Consider the following 16607-nt stretch of genomic DNA (forward strand, 5'->3'; position numbering starts at 1 on the left):
ATTAATGCAAGATATTTGCTGTAATCCCCCCTGGATTTTCTTTTTTATTGTAGGATTGAAAAGAACTGATTTGTGTAAAAAATATGGATCCTCATTTGAATAAACCTTAGCACCATTATCAAAAGGTAAGACTTTTAGCAAATTGAGATGATGTAATGGTCCTGTCCAAACTGGTAATGACTAGTTTTTTGTTGCTGCTGCAGACTAAAGACAGCAGATGCTGTCTGTGCCCTGGTTTCCTCTGCTCGGCTCATCTGGGGCTCTGACTGAAACTCTGCTGAGTCAAAGTCACTTAAACACAACCTTTTGTTCACAGCATAACGTGTTCAGAACAAAATGCAGCTTTTATTGTTATGGTAAGCCAGCAGTCAGAAGCAGCAGGAGCTTAAAGGTGTGTGTTTGTGGGGGTGGTGTTAGTTAAAGTTGGTGAGCAAACAGCCCTGAGATATTTATGGATGTGGGAAAACAAACAGGGTCACCCACCCTGACCATTATGTATCCATTTTGGTCCTCTTCAACTCACTGGTTATGCAGGTCTTCACCTCCTTTGTGTTCAGGCAGAGGCACTCAGGCCTGGTGGTTAATGGGCAGTAGCAGGGCCCCAGGGGGCCCAGGGACCACCAGGGCATCTTAAGGCTTTTACGACAAGCTACGTCTCTCTTCTCACTTGCTGCCTGTTGACCTTTTCCTGATCCTGATTCTGTTCCTGTTCCTGACAGAACTGGTCCAAGGTTCCTACGGGGAGGCCAGAGGCTCTTCACATGTCTGATTTTGGTGCCTTCTTTGCATTCAGACAAGATTCTGTGCCCTGGTTCTAACAAGCCCTGTCTCAGCATCAGAAGGACCAGTGGATCCCGACCAGTGGACCCACATCGTTCATCACCGTGTTGAATGTGAAGCTGTGTGATCCTGTGATCTTATGCTGAAATTCAGCCTACTGTTTTCCTTTCAGAAGAGGAAACGTAGACAGAAGGATGATGCCGACACCATCAGCATCTGCAGCTCTGACTTCAAGGTATTTTATCAAACACAATGGAAAAATCAAGAGATGTAATACTGCTATGCTGATTCTATTAAATTAAATCATTACATGTAAATTCTATTAAATATTATTATGTTGATTAAACTGTTCAACTCTTCACTGGGGGTAGAAGAGCTAACAGGAGTACAACAAAAACAAAAGGACTGTAGGTTTGGTACGGAGTCCCTAAAGGGACATGGAAAGGAAAAAAATGCTGAAATTGTCCTCAATTGAAGTTTAACATATAAAATAAAGGTTTCACAAATCTCACACAAATCTCAATTAATTCTGCTATTAATTGAGAAGAATCTAGTACAAGTTTGAAAAGTCTAGGTGTTGTAGTTTTTAACTAGATGAAAGCTACTAAAGGTAGTGGAAAAATTAGGTGGAATCGCCCTTTAGCCATTTCCAAAATAAGAAGCTGCAATCGGAAACCAACTTCAGCTTCACGTCTCTCTCTGCATGTGCATAATATCCTCATCTGAGACATCTCTAAACCGCAGAAATCTCTGTAAATAGTCCTCCATGTCTCTGGTTTAGACTCCACCACCCAAAAATCAAGCTCACAAATGATCAAACATTTCTCAGGATCTTGAGAAACTAAGTCGCGATCCTATAAACTCTGCCTCAGTTCCTGCACTGATGATCTTTGTTTCTGACATAGTCCTCAAAAAGTTTTCTTTTGAAATGCTAACAACCCATTGAAGGGAGTATATCGACACATTTCTATACAGTTTCATTATGTGGAAGTGCATATCCTGTTCTGAGGACATTACCCATATGTCACCTTTTGTTTTGATTTGTTGCCAACAACTCTTTGTTTTTTTTAAACGATTTATCTGCTTTCAAAACCAGGGAAAATGTTGATTGTGACTTGTATAAAGTTTTCAAGTTTTCTGGCTCTAAAATATATTTAAATACCCACACAGTTCATCAAACTGTGTGGTCCTGGGATCAAAAATGTGACAATGGAATTGATCTATGTGGTACTCTATTTGTTTTACAGAAATGGAAGGATAGGCAAAAAGACAGCAGTGACTCCATCAGCATCTGCAGCTTCGACTTTAAGGTACGTCACCAGACTGATTGGCACTTAACTTTAGACAACAAGAATACATGAAACCTTTCATGGCTCCAAATCACAACGAATGTCATCTCAAATAATTTTGGAAATTTTAAATACAGAAATGTATAGTCACATTAAATTTAAAATAAGAAAGAATCAACATATGGAAGTCATGCAGAGCATTCATGTAGGAACAGGCATGCCCAGTTTGAACTCCAGACTCAACATCCTGAATTCTCAGAGGAAGAAAAATAGTAATCAAAAGAAAGAATAAAGCCATATCTCTGCAGAATATTGATGTATTTTTTCTTAGCCCAGCTCTGCTGTTATTATGCACAGCACTCATACTCACTTTCTTAAAGAAAAACATAACTTTCGTTAAAAAGTTCAAAACAATATGGGGACTAAATATTGACACACACTGATGATCTCATCGTTGCAGCACTTACCTTCATAAAGTTGACTTTACTCTGATGTGTATTTATAGATCATTCAGCGATGATTGACTCACAAGCTGTTGCCTTGACAACATAATAATCTTGTAAAGAAACTAAGAAACACCCAGGAAGTGAACACATCATTTCTATAACACTGTATTTACTGTAATCAATGAAACATCCAGGTAGGATTGTGTAGTCTGGTCTCCCACTTTTAGTTTTAGTTCAGGTTTTAATCATGGCAGCCCTTCCTCATGACTTATAAATGCCTAGTTGGGCTTTCTGTCTTATTTAAGCTGCAGTATCTTATCTGCTGAAGCATCTGCTTTTGTTTACTGTGACTAAGCCACATTTACATTGAAACAATCTGATAAAACTTTATTTCCTTGGCGTAAACTGACAGGAACAACAATAACAAAAAATGTTTTATATATAACACTATAGTTTGCTGTGTTATTTTTTTTTTTGCTTGTCTGCACCAAAAATGAATCTTGAATAGCTCAAATACTGACACTGACAACAGTCGCATTTTTTTAGGGGTCATTCATGTCGCCGACATTTAAATGGCTGGGTGTAGACATTCGTGGGTGAGATGAATTTGTGTGGGCATTTAATGAGTACACCTCCTCACATTAGCAAAGACCTCTGACTGACATTCATGTGTGGGAAAATGTTGTCCTAAAGGAAACGCTGTAGCTTCAGGCACAGTTCATTTCTCTACCTGTCAGGTAGGAATCCAATCAGGAACCTGAACGGAAGTCTCAAATGTTCTTCAATGAAAAGGAAGTCCCAGTTTACGAAACTGTTAACAATCAACCCGTATGAACCCGTCACCCCATCAGCTTTTTAATCTGCCTCCGCCCACATTTGAGGGTCTGTCAGAGACATTTGGCCTGTATATCTGGAACTGGTTTGATTAGCTGCTTACAGTGAGGTCAGGACTCCTTTATTCTAATCATATTTCTTCAATAGAATTGCTGCCTAATCGAGTCACTTAGGTTCCTCATATTGCTCTGATTCAAACTCGGAGGCCTCTCGTGGAGGAATCTTTTCGGTTGTTAATGTGCCAGATTGTTGTTCTAAATGGTCATGTTGAAGAGTCTAAAAATATTTACATATGAATATACATATCAATGGCTTTTTACAATAAGTGACCAAACCTGTGCAACAGCAAAGATGTGCAAATACCAGCTGGAATGTTATTTATTACTGTGGTAAAAGTGTAAAAATATCAGCATATAAGTAAACAGGAGCAGTGATGGTGATAGTCTAACAGCTGCTGGGAGGAAGGATATATGGTAACGCTCCTTTGTGCACTAAGGATGCAGCAGTCTGGCACTGAAGGAGCTCTCCAGTTTGGCAACAGTTCTTCTGAATAGTTCAGCTTTAAATGAACGTGTACTACCCAGAAATTCCCGACTGCATTATTGCTACATTAACCTAACGGCTACAGTAAGTTGCATCTTAATGGAAAATGCATCTACGTTTTCAGTTACAAGACATTTCTGTTTCTGTTTCAATATCTCACTGGCTGCTACAATTTCTGTGGAACTAGCCTGAGTGAGTTAGGTTATTGGAAGACCTAATCACACAAGTCTGGTCCTGTCCTAATCCTTGCCTTTTGCCAGCAATAACAAATCATTCAGAGCAGACGTTTAAATGACGTCGATGTGGGTTTGGGCAATGTGTTATTTTGGATTCCCCTTGAAACACTACAGTAAGTAGCAAAGAAACCAAAACTTAATTCAGATTTTAATTCAGAAACTTTCCCGCTGAAGGTGAACGTTTCTGAGAGACAAGGGTGGAAATGTAAACTGGTTCTGTTCCACAATCTTCCTGTCTAGTTGGTCCACCGGAGTGTTTTGTCCCTTTAAGTCTTGTTTACCTGAGCTTTGTTTGGTAGCAACCAGGACTGCTCTGGGTGTGAACACTGACAAAACAGGAGTAATGACTGAATGCTCTGTAGGTCTGTCTTGTTTCTGCAGGCCAATGTGTTGATAAGATCACTTTTTACATCAGCTGTCTCTTTTTCAAGTGAATGCTGCGTGGGTGGACTGGGTTCTAACGTTCTACAGAAATGTGTTTCCTCGAGTGTGCGGTGGTGGCGCAGGGGTTAAGCACAACCCACATATGGAGGCCTTAGTCCTCGACGTATATTTAAATACCCACCCGTGGCCGTCGCAGGTTCGATTCCCGACCTGGCAACCTTTGCTGCATGTCTTCCCCTTCTCTCATTTCCCACTTTCCTGTTAATTAACTATCAAATAAAGGCCGCTAGAGCCAATAAAACCTTTAAAAAAAAGAAATGTGTTTCCTTATCTAAAGCTATTTCATTCACGCTCTAAGACAGCAATTCCACTCTTGATAGCTACAGCTCAGTCTTGCATTGTCAGGACCTAAAAAGAAACGTTTTATTTTAATCTAATGCTGGAAGTGCACACAAAAGATTCCACCGTGTCATCATTTACTAAACAAAAATTACAATAAAATGGATAAGAAGTGTTGTACAATCATTACAGAGTGAGAAATGTCAGTCATTCATCTAAGAGCAAAATATTTAACAGGGCTCCTACATGTCTTTAACACTCTGGAAAAGTATGGAATTTGCTGTTTAACAATTTCCAGGTCTGGATAAATACACAAAAAAATAAATAAAACTGGACAAGAAAAAAAATTGTCGGCTTTCCAGACTGACTTCCGTCCTCTAATTTCTAAGGGATAAAAATCTAACAACGTTTAATGAATGGGATGACTTTTATGTTTTTATTTATATGATTGACCTGCTTTGTCTTTGATTTTCCACGTAGAAGAATTTAACACTGTACCCATTTGCACTTTGGTTTTTAAATTCCTACTAATTTCAAAATTACAAAAATAAACAATGTTGCTAACTTTTCGAACACAAGACAACTTTAAATTCATGTTAATCTAAAAACGTTGATCTTAAAATGGGCCTATGTAAAATGCCAAAAACGGAACTGAAGCAGCTTATTTAAATTACTTTAAACCTGATCAAAATAACTGCATTTAGGGTAGAATACATCAGTTCTTATTTGCAAGTCAGAGAGGCATATAAATTTGAACGAAATGAAATTTATTTTAGTCCAAATTGCCAAATAGCATTAAAATAGGTGAAGTTCTAAAAAGAAAGTTACTCTGGAAAAAAATAGAATTTTAAAAATATACATCTTGACAACAACTAAATGAAGTTTCCAGTCTTGGAACATGAATGGATGTTAATTCTGGTTAAACAATCTTAACCCTGACCCCAAGTTCAAACAAAGAGTTTGAGAGCTCTACAGGCCTCGGCATGTTGAATGTTAAAGTTCTCAACATTAGTTGTGCAAAGAGACTGGACAGGTCTGACTTGTTTGGAAGGGTTGGCAGGAGAAAACATCTTCTCTAATAATAATACAGCAACACAACTTAGGGGATGTTGCATCTGAAGAACCACAAGAATAGTCTTAATGTGCATTATTCCATCATTCTGGTGTAACGTCCTGTAGACCAACGAGACCAATGGAGGAGAGATAATGTAGGCTTGTTTGAAGGACTTGGCCATGGTTATTATAGGTAACTACAACTTACAAATAACGAAAACTGAAATTGATCTAACTTTTTTGTTAATTGAAACACATAAAAACGGTAATTAAACCGGAGAAACTATAACTCACTAGAACTATAGTATGCATTTATAAAAGTAAAACCTACTGAAATTAGAGATATAACACCCTTAGTTTTTGTGTTTATGAATCTATTAATTTGCCTTTCAAACTGAAATTAATATTTTTTCCTTCCCATACAAACGGTCTACTTCAGCTGTCTGCAAATAACGTTATTCCACTTATGCTACCCCACAAAATGGCAACAGCGAATGTTGGGATAAAATGTCAGTCAGTTGTTCAAATATAATTGAATGCACTTGTTGAAAATAGTATCTTCTGTTGAGTATTAATTACTCAGTTGATGTATGCACAATGCAATACTTTGGTTAATTTTCAGGTGCAGAATTCAAAAAGTTCAAATAGTTTTTGACATCAATGTTCTATGTAGACATTACCGCTTATTGTAAAGTCATTGATCATTGACCCAAAACAGTGTTGGAACCCTTTAGTGCAGCTGTAGAGTCCATCAGCAGAGGGCAGCAGCTCCTCCACTGCCCTGTTGCTCTGTATGGGGCTCCTTGAGCCTGAGCTGGCAGCTTAATGCCTGCTCCAGAGCTGTAATTAGGTTGTGTGTGCGCTGATGTGAAGGGGAAGGTGAGCTCAGCAGCCACCGGGCCTCCAGGCCCAGTCTGTCTCTGGCACGCCATGGCTTAGACAGGCGAAAAACCAGCCGCTTGCTGCCTTACTCATTCCCCGACAGCCCTCTGAGATCAGGCGGAGCGTAAATCCTGTGCTGCTTCTGCTCCAGCTGCAGCTGCGTGTGACGGAAAGCACAGGCACGTCTAGCCATGTTGTTTAGTTTTTATAGCGGCTGGGTCAGACGTACAGCTGATTCAGCTCAAGTTCTCCTTGTGGTGAGTAACAGCAGCAGCGCTGTGCAGACACTCTGACAGCCCCGGGTGAATCCTCTGACTCCTTCTGCAGAGCTTTCACTCACTACGGCCCACACTGGACCCAATCACTGGGTCCGCAAACTAAAGTAACCCGACCCGCTGTATTGATGCTGATGTGGATCAGACGCAGTGTCCCGTTTGTTTGCACCAGACGAGTCCTCTATCAAACCCAAAGAACATGGTGCTAACATCTCTATGCCTCCATCAGCATCTGTGTTTTGTCACCACAAACTTGCACATACACCCGAGAAGAAGCTGGTGTTATTTTTCACACCCCCAGGTCGTCTGAACAGGCTTGTGCATTTGTCCTGATTGCAAGAGCATTTTCACACGTTGCTAAGCAGCACTCCTCCCCATTAGGCACTCATGGGGTTCAACACCTCTGCGTCTCAGCAACTGTTTGGGTGTGGAGTCCTCAGGTGTGGCTGTTCATCTTCATTTAGGTGCACGGTAATAAAAAAAAGAGACACTTCTTTGTGTGTTTCACCTGAAACAAGTCAGTGAATGTGTGCAGAAGTTTCACCCCCAACCTCTTCCCTCAATACACAGGTTTCAGGGTAAACATGTGGCGTAGTGTGCCACTGTGCCCCTGGTATTAATATTGTAATTGCCCCTCCCCCCGCGAACCCTTCCCCTCAGTGTCGACTTATCAGACTATCAGCTCTGTTTCAGGGAGACTGATTTGATTAACGACCTCCTCTAACATCTGAGACCAATAGTTTGGTGGTTTGTGCTTTGATTTCACTTTAAGTAGAATGACTCATTCACTATGCAACTTTTTAAATGACTACATTCCAGACTAATTATACTCCATCTTGGGCTTTAACATTGTGTGCTTATTTGAAGTCTAGTTGGACACATTAGAATGTCTAAACAGCCTCTTAAATGCACATTAGTGATCACAGTGGTGCAGTCAACAAAAGCAGAACTAATAACACACTCTAGACCCATTTTAATGTCAATTTGGGGATATATATATATATATATATATATATACCGTAGCATATAAACCTATAATAGGTTTGAGTAAAAGTAATTAGTAAATGTATGTTTCGTGTATGTCAGGTAAAAGTGTAGGCAGTGTGCAGCAACAGGTGGGGGAGGAGCAGTATTGGAGAGACATCTGTGCACTTTAACATTTTCCATTGCAACTATTTATAGAACCTGAAACCATAGGAATGGTATGATGGGACATTTTTAGGAATGCACTGATATAAAAATTTGGACCAAAGTCAATGTCCAATATTAATGTTGCTGTTATGGCCAATAATAAATATATATATATTTCACTACCCTTTCAACACACTGAAAAAAACGGTCATCTTATGGATCACTTAGATTTAAGTGTCAAAGAAATAACAGCTTTCACCTGTTGCTTATAAAGCTTTTTAAAATCCAGTTTTTGAAAAAACTAAAATCTTCCATTATGTTATGGAAGCCAATATAATAATAATTTATTCCTGTACTGGGGTCACACTTATTTCATATTAGATGTTTGTGTCGGTGTTCAGTTTCCTACCATTTCATTGCATCAAAAACTTTTGATAAATTATTTTAGTAAATGGATTTTTAATAGGACTGACCAATACAGATTTTTATTTTCTATTTATTTCTGTTTTCTAAGTATTTTAATAAATCAAGGAAAATGTCCAATGGATTCCTTGATAGAGGTAGTAGTTTTAAATGAAGGAATTATATTAACATTTATATATTTGCATTGGTGGAGGTTCTTAATTTTAATCAATTTGATAAGTAGAAAAAAATGTGCTGGTCACTGATCCGAGCCAAAGGGAAAATTCACTGACTCTTTTATTTTTCCACCTTCAGATGTATTTGTTTCTAACTAAAAGTTGCAATCTTTGCCAGGCTTCACTGCACATTTCATCCCAGTTCCATGAAATAAACCCACATTAAATGCTCTGATCAGGGTCCGAGCAGTCGTCCTTGATGATCCCCTATCTGCTTTGTTTTCTTCAGCTTCAGTTAGCAGTAAGATTTACCTGTGATCTTAAGAATTCTCACTAGTGTTTTTACTTTGTGTGGATGGTTCAACAGACTCTGCGGGCAGCTTCTCCACATATACTGTCTACATGTAGAGCTCCAGCAGCAGCTCCTCCCCTCAGCCTGGACTGCTGTATAAAAGCCCAGCCCTGCTCTGTGCGTCTCAGAGCAAAGTTTAGAGTGTGTGCATGAGAGCAGCTGAGACAGCTGCCTCAGAGGGAAGACTATAGGTAGGGAGGAGGTGGATCAGTTTATTTAGACTCAACTGTTACTTCCGTTTTTGTGGATTACTTGGAGCTAACTCACCAGGATTTAAAGGATTCTGTGTTTTTGCTGAAAGCTATGGTGGCTTACGATGAGCTGGGTAGCTTGGTGCCTATCAAACGGACTCTGCAAGTGACGGACTGCCAGAACCAAGCCAACAAAGAATCAGAGGTAAGGCAGAAAGTCACAGAGTACCAATAGTGAGATACTGAGAGTCCTGTAAATGACTGACTAGGGCTGCTTCTCATGAAGACTTGGTGTGTGTCCTGTGTGTGACTGAGTGAATCAGTGCCTGACCCTGGTTTTTGTATCACACTGTACAGGTATATGAGAGGAGACTTTGACTTGTGTGCCTTCAGATTCTGTGGAGCTCAGAGTTTATCACAGTTTCTGAGTTGTAAAGTTTGTGTATTCCAAGTTTTCCCTGGGAGCTGGATCCCAGCAGGCGGCTCAGTCTTGGTGAGCTACAGTGAGATCAGGACAGTCAGCAAACTGAAAGCAGCACAAACAATGCAGCAGCAGGGAGGGGGGTGTTCTCTGTCTCTACAGTGAAACAGTCATAGTTAGATTTTGACCTTTGACACCTGAAGGCAAAGTGTGTTATCTCTGCTGGAAGCCTTACCCAACGCTGGTGTTTGAAAGCCAGGTGTGCCTTTCTGTGAGCAGTAAAAGTCAGCCTGTTCCTTCCTCCTCATGTGGTCTCATTAACTGTAAATATCTTCAAAAAGGGGAAGCTCCAAAACACATGATGATGCAAACCCTGTTCTCACATAATTGCTCAAATTAAAACAGTTTTCACTTGCTAAGCCAAACCTTAGGACAGCTTTCCCATCATCTGTTGGGTAAACTTAGTTACATCAAAGGGCAAAACAAGAAGGGATGTTGATGAAGTTGAAACTTTAAAGACAGTCTGGATCCTCTAAGAAGAGCCTGAGTGGCATTTTTCCTCTGATAGTGTCCACACAAAGTAAAAAAAACAAAAAAAACTCCAGAATCCAACCTGACAACCTGAAACTGCACAGTTAGACTAACAGGAATAGCAACTTTTCTCTGCCTCTGGACTGGCAGACAAAGAGCAGGACTAGTGGCCCTTTGTTATTCTGGGGCCTCCTTCCAAAGGACAGGAAGGGCAAAAAGCTCAGCACGCTTTTCCAATATTGACTTTAGAAAGCCACCACTTCTACTTGTACTGTTGTTTTCAGCCCTCTTTGTCTAGATTTAAAATGTGTGTTTTTTTCCTGATATATAAAGGCTACAAATTAGAGGCCAGCATGTCTGAACTCCAGAGGCCACAGACCGCGTTTAGAGCAGCCGACACGCTGCATCTCTTTGATGTCGCTTGCCAGAAGTACTGGAAGTTCTCAGGGGTCTTTGCAGGAACCCCGACCACAGCAGACTGTGTGTCAACCACAGCCAGAGCAGACCGAGCTGATCTGTTCCACAGCTGTCCGCATCACCCGGAGCCTCAATGGCTGCAGTGTTTCCCACATTCGCTGAGCCAAGGCAAAACCCCACTTGGCCTGAGTCAGGAGAAAAATCAGCAAGCAGCTTCAGCACTCAATCAAAAAGAGCACAGCACCATGAGAAGCTCATAAGACTCTTGAAATGATTCCTCTACCGGCTCAAATTGTTCCTGCCCTCCTCAGACTCAGCCTGTTGTTGTTGTTGGCTCAGAGTCGAGCAGCTTTTTCGCTTCTCGTAGCCTCAGGGCTGGGTGAGGAAGGGGGTGGGGAGTGGTCACTCCGCTCAGGTGTAAGATTGCTCTCACGCAAGGTTTGCTGGAGAGCTTGTCTAAACTCGCAGGTGTCTCCTCTGCTGTGCAGGCCCTGCCACTCTGCACTGTGCAAGGCAGGTTGAGGTTTTCTGCCGGTTTGTCTGAGCTGCTCCACACCGGAGATGTAGCCACTGTCAGAAGTACTGAAAAAACGAGAAACACGTTTTCATGCATTCATGGCATTTCTCCAGACCCCCTCCCCAGCAGATGAGCAGTCTGAAGAGTCTTTGTACTCAGTGGACTGGCTTGGCCCTCCACTACTCACATGATGGAGCCAACAGCTGCTGGAGCTCCTTCCTCCCCAGTATTTGTGTGTCAGCCGCCGCGTCAGGCTGTCTGCATGGCTCCAGATTCTCCTCACATACAGGATTTATAACTTGACTTGATCTGCTTTGTCTCTTGTAAATGTGTTTTGAGTTTCCTGCCGAGGTCTCGCAGTTAGCAGGCTTGATTGAGTCGTTCTGTCTTGCTGCATACTGAATGAAGAAGACGTGCCTTTGTCGTGACCACAGCCAGACTAACCCGCTCTCCTTCACGTGTTTGTTCAGGAACCCAGCACCAAGCGTGTCCGTCCACACGGCAGGGTGACGTCGCTAGCCAGCCTCATCTCTCCGGTTAAAAATGGGGCCGTCCGGCGCTTCGGCCAGACCCTCCAGGTGAGCTCTTGTGACATGTGACTCCTCTTGCATGCGAGGAACTTCAAGCAACATTGCTGACGTTTACCCTCTTTTCCTGCTCAGGCCTCTTTCCGGGGTGATGGCAAGTCGTCGGCCGTGCCCCACAAGCCTTGCAGCAAGGCGACGGCCCCCACACCACCCAAAAGAAGGAACAGCACCTTGTGGTCAGAGACGTTGGATGTCCGCCAGAAAGGAACCTTTTCCACACAGGAGATCAAGCGCCAGGAGGTGAGATTTAGCTCCGAAACACAGAAATAGAGTGAAGGGATAAGACCGGGCTAAATGCCTGTACTCAGAAATCCAGACAGGAAGGAATTCTAGCAGAGTACCAGACGAGTCTCACGAGTCTCTGTTGTATTTGTCTGAAAGTAGTTAACTCCAGATCTCAGCCATCCAGGCCTCATTTCCTCGTCTCTGTAAACTCGTATAAACCTGAGAAGCCAGGAACTCGTGCCCAAGCATCCCGGCTTGTCCTTCATGTGTCAGACATATTGTTTTCATTAGCTTCCTCTCCACTGTTACATTCAGTCTGATGGAACGGCTTGCTAACAATCTCCCTCCTCTCTTCAGGCCATATTTGAGCTGTCTCGTGGAGAACACGACCTGATTGAGGACCTCCAGCTTGCACGCAAGGTTTGTTCTTTTTAAATGCTTTCAGGCAGAGGGAGGACATCTAAAAGCAAACATATTAAATCAAACTCTGGCAGGCCATCTATGCAGCCGAGCCAGAAGCTATAAAAAAGACAAAAATAGTTCCTCCGCCTTTGCCTCGTACCCCTAAAGCTCCTCACAGAGCTATTCTTAGCAGCTGCTCCGGTCAGCCTGGCTGGATGTTGAAATCTGACCCGGTTGGCTTTTCTCTGCTCCTCCAGGCGTACCATGACCCAATGCTGAAGCTCTCCATCATGTCTGAGGAGGAGCTCACACACATTTTCGGTAACCTGGACGACTACATCCCTCTGCATGAAGACCTGCTGGCCCGACTCTCCAAAGCCACAGGGTCTGATGGGACCGTGGGCCAAATTGGGCAGATTGTTATCAGCTGGGTAGGTTTTCTCTAAAGCAGTGGTCACTGACTCTGTGTTTTGAATGACGACCATCAGCTAAAGCATCTCTGCCTCTCCTGCAGCTCCCCAGGCTCAACGCCTACAAAGAGTACTGCAGCAACCAGCTGGCAGCCAAGGCCTTGCTAGACCAGAAGAAGCAGGACCGTCGGGTGCAGGACTTCCTGCAGCGCTGCCTGGAGTCTCCATTCAGCCGAAAGCTGGATTTGTGGAGCTTTCTCGACATCCCACGCTCTCGCCTGGTCAAGTACCCCCTGCTGCTGAAGGAGATCCTCAGGCACACTCCACCAGACCACCCCGACGCCGGCCTCCTGGAGGAAGCTGTAAGTACACACACCAGCACTCCTCCGGAAACAGCATCTTCTGTAGAGACTACCATTATCATAACCACGGCTCTGTTGGGTTTAGATCACAATCATCCAAGGCGTTCTTTCCGACATCAACATGAAGAAGGGAGAGTCCGAGTGCCAGTACTACATCGAGAAGCTGGAGTATCTGGACGACAGGCAGAGAGACCCTCGCATCGAACAGTGCAAGAGCCTGTTGTGTCATGGGGAGCTGCGCAACAAGAGTGGCACGGTTAGCTAAACATTCATTCCTACACCATCCTCCAGAGAACTCGTCAATCCAGAGCTCAGCTTTCAACACTTTTCTGTTTTTTTATTGATTCCAGAAGCTGCATGTGTTCCTGTTCACTGAGATTCTGGTCCTGACCCGACCCGTCACCAGGAACGAGCGACAGTGCTTCCAAGTGTACCGGCAGCCCATCCCAGTGCAGGACCTGGTGTTGGAGGACCTGCAGGACGGGGATGTCAGGATGGGCGGCTCTTTCAGAGGAGCCTTCAGTAACTCAGAGAAAGGTACGACTGATGCACCAACTGGACCGAACCGGACTCGGCCGGTTTTCACCTGACCAGTTCTGAATACTGAATCCGATTTCTTTTTGTTGTCCTTCTCTAATTCTATATTCCTGCTTTTCTCTGCAGCTAAGAACATTTTCCGCGTCCGCTCACAAGACCTGAGCCACTCCCAGTCTCACACGCTACAGGTCAACGACGTCTTCCACAAGCAGCAGTGGCTCAACTGCCTCCGCAGTGCCATCTCGGTCCACAGGCCCACGGGCGAGCCCTCCACGCCGAGTCCACACATGAGTAACATTCACTCCAAGCGCCGCATGTCCTCCGCCTCCGCCATCATCCACCTGGAGGAGCCGGATGAGAACTGCCCACGGCAGACCTCTCAGTCCGCCCCCAGCTCGCCGTGCGGCAGCTCCACGTCCAGCTCCACAACTTCATCACTTTCCTCTCACTCCTCCTCCTCACTGGCCTCGCCGCTGTCGGCACCACTCTTCTCTTCATCATCACTCAAAAGCAAAAAGGACAAGAGGTCACTGGGTTCCTTAGGGAAGAGAAAGGAGACGATGGTGTGAAGTGAACGGGAGACACTGATGTGTGTTGTATAGAAACAGAACAAAGACCCCTGGGACTTTATTTATGTGTGTCTGCGTGTTTGTATTCTTCCAGCAGTGTTCTGTGTTACTGTCCTCTTCGGCAGCTATGTACTAGTGCATCCCAAACATGCCAAGTATTGTGGAAAAAGTGCATGACTTGCTTTAAAAGGGAAGCATGGTAAAAACCAAAGCCAGAATTCACACATCGATCTGTGTGAATCTGTGAAGAACGAGGTTGTAATCCAATCCTGTTTACTATTGATTTGATATTTAAACAATATTTTAGACCTATTTTGGGGCTAATTGATGTTTTACATTTTCTATTTTAAAGTGTATGTTTGTTTTTGTAGGTATTGTAAAGCTTGGTAAGGACGATGATGCACCACACAAAGCTAGAAATGAATCTGGGGACAGATTTGATGTTGATACATTCCTGAAACAACAGAACACTGTTGTTCTCACCTGCAGAGGCATTAATGTAAACCCAGAACAAATCTTAGTTTCTCACTAAGAATCATAGCAATAACAATCCAAGGTCTATTCAGATCATATGAGAAGAAATGATAAGTTTTGTTTTCAAACAAAATTTTGAACTGAGCCATGTTGGTTTTTTTTATAGCTGACTTTTTAAATGAAACAAATCACTTTTCAGTGGATCATCTTGCATGGAGCTTTAGTTGTGGACGCTGCCTGCAGCATCATGCATGGAGAACAGTGGGATATGGAAAAGAGATGAGGTTGTTAAGATGAAGTGGAATTGTGACGAGAACAGAGATAGGTCGGGCAAAGTTTTGTTTTAGACTGAAAGGAATCATTCACCGGCAAAGGTGAACTGTTGGATTTTGGAAGCTTAAAGGAAGTTTGAACAATGGACAAAGTACGTAGGGGACAGTAAAGGATGGAAGGTTTTTGTAAGTGTGAAAAAGACGTTTTGGTTGTCGAGATGTAAACCAAAGAGGAAGAGGCAAAATGTTTGCCATGAGTTTTTATGTAATTAAAAGAACAATAAAGATTGGAGTAAGATTTGAAAGTGAACTTTGGATTTCATGTCATTTTTATTCATTCTTGCTTCACACAGTAAAGCATATGACCTAAGATTTCATGCTATTTTTCAAAGCGTGAAATCTTTCTCTCTCTTTCTTCTGTCTCTCTCTTTCTTCTGTCTCTCTCTTTCTTCTGTCTCTCTCTTTCTTCTCTCTCTCTCTCTCTTGAGAGAGAGGGAGAGAGAGAGAGAGAGAGAGAGACATTCCCCTTATTTGACACCCAGAACAAAGTAGCTAATTTGCACTTTTTTTCTTTTTTATAAAAGTCCTGCCTGCCACTTTTGCCAGTTTTCCATGTCTAAGCTGAATATTTCTTGAAATGCAATTGTGGTAATTGAAACTTTATAATTTTAGCAACAATGCAATTTTTATTATAACAGCAATAAAAACACTTTCTCACCAAAGTGAGCACCCTTCATGTTTCTGCAAATATTTCATTATCTTATATTGGGATAACACTGAAGATCTGATACTTTTATGCAATATGTTTCATCCATCTTGTATAACAGTGTAAAGTTGCTTTCCACTCAAAATAAACCAAGTCATTAATATCTAAACAGCTGGCAAGAAAAGTGAGAACGGCCCAATTAGCCATTTTGTCTCCCCCATGTTAGTCGTTACCATTAAAAGGCTTCAGGTGTGAATGGGGAGCCAGTGTGTTCACTTTGGTGTTATCACTCTCACTCTCTGTCTTACTGGTCACTGGAAGTTCAACATGGCTCCTGATTGCAAAAACTCTGAAGTTCTCAACACAACAGTTGTTGCTCTAACTCAGAGTTCCTCATTTCCACTGATCAGACATCCTGCCCTGCATGTTTTAGGTGTTATTCTTCTGCCACACACCTGACTTGAATAAGTGGGTGATTATCAGGTTTCTGCAGCACTTGATGGCATGCAGAGGAGGTCATGCAGTCATTTGAATCAGATGTTCTGGAACAGAGAAACATGTAGATTATTCTGGTCAGTGATCCAGAGAAACTCTGTTTTAAAGCCAGGAACATTGGCTCATTGGGACCGGTTCTACTCTACAACCCAAAGGTCCGAGATATATTTTGACCTTTGACATCTGAAGGCAAAGTGTGTTATCTCTCCTAGTAGCCTTACCCAGCGCTGGTGTTTGAAAGCCAGGTGTGCCTTTCTGTAAGCAGTTAGTCATCCTCTTCCTTCCTCCACATGTGGTTTCATTAACTGTAAAACACATTATGATGCAAACCCTGTTCTCACGGGACTGCTCAGTTTAAGATTCGCTCCC

At 42.6% G+C, this 16607-nt stretch overlaps 1 protein-coding gene across 1 annotated transcript; it reads left to right on the top strand.

Annotated features, from left to right (window-relative positions):
* The first annotated feature begins 9268 nt into the window (after positions 1–9268).
* Positions 9269–15347, top strand: net1 (neuroepithelial cell transforming 1). The gene is made up of 9 exons (XM_008401517.2): positions 9269–9518; positions 11670–11777; positions 11862–12026; positions 12369–12431; positions 12671–12844; positions 12928–13185; positions 13271–13441; positions 13536–13722; positions 13849–15347. The coding sequence occupies exons 1-9, from the start codon at positions 9426–9428 to the stop codon at positions 14289–14291; spliced, it is 1662 nt and encodes a 553-aa protein (XP_008399739.1). The 5' UTR covers positions 9269–9425; the 3' UTR covers positions 14292–15347.
* Positions 15348–16607: the final 1260 nt, after the last annotated feature.

The sequence above is a fragment of the Poecilia reticulata genome, linkage group LG23 (assembly GCF_000633615.1).
Source record: "Poecilia reticulata strain Guanapo linkage group LG23, Guppy_female_1.0+MT, whole genome shotgun sequence".
Lineage (NCBI taxonomy): Eukaryota > Metazoa > Chordata > Actinopteri > Cyprinodontiformes > Poeciliidae > Poecilia > Poecilia reticulata.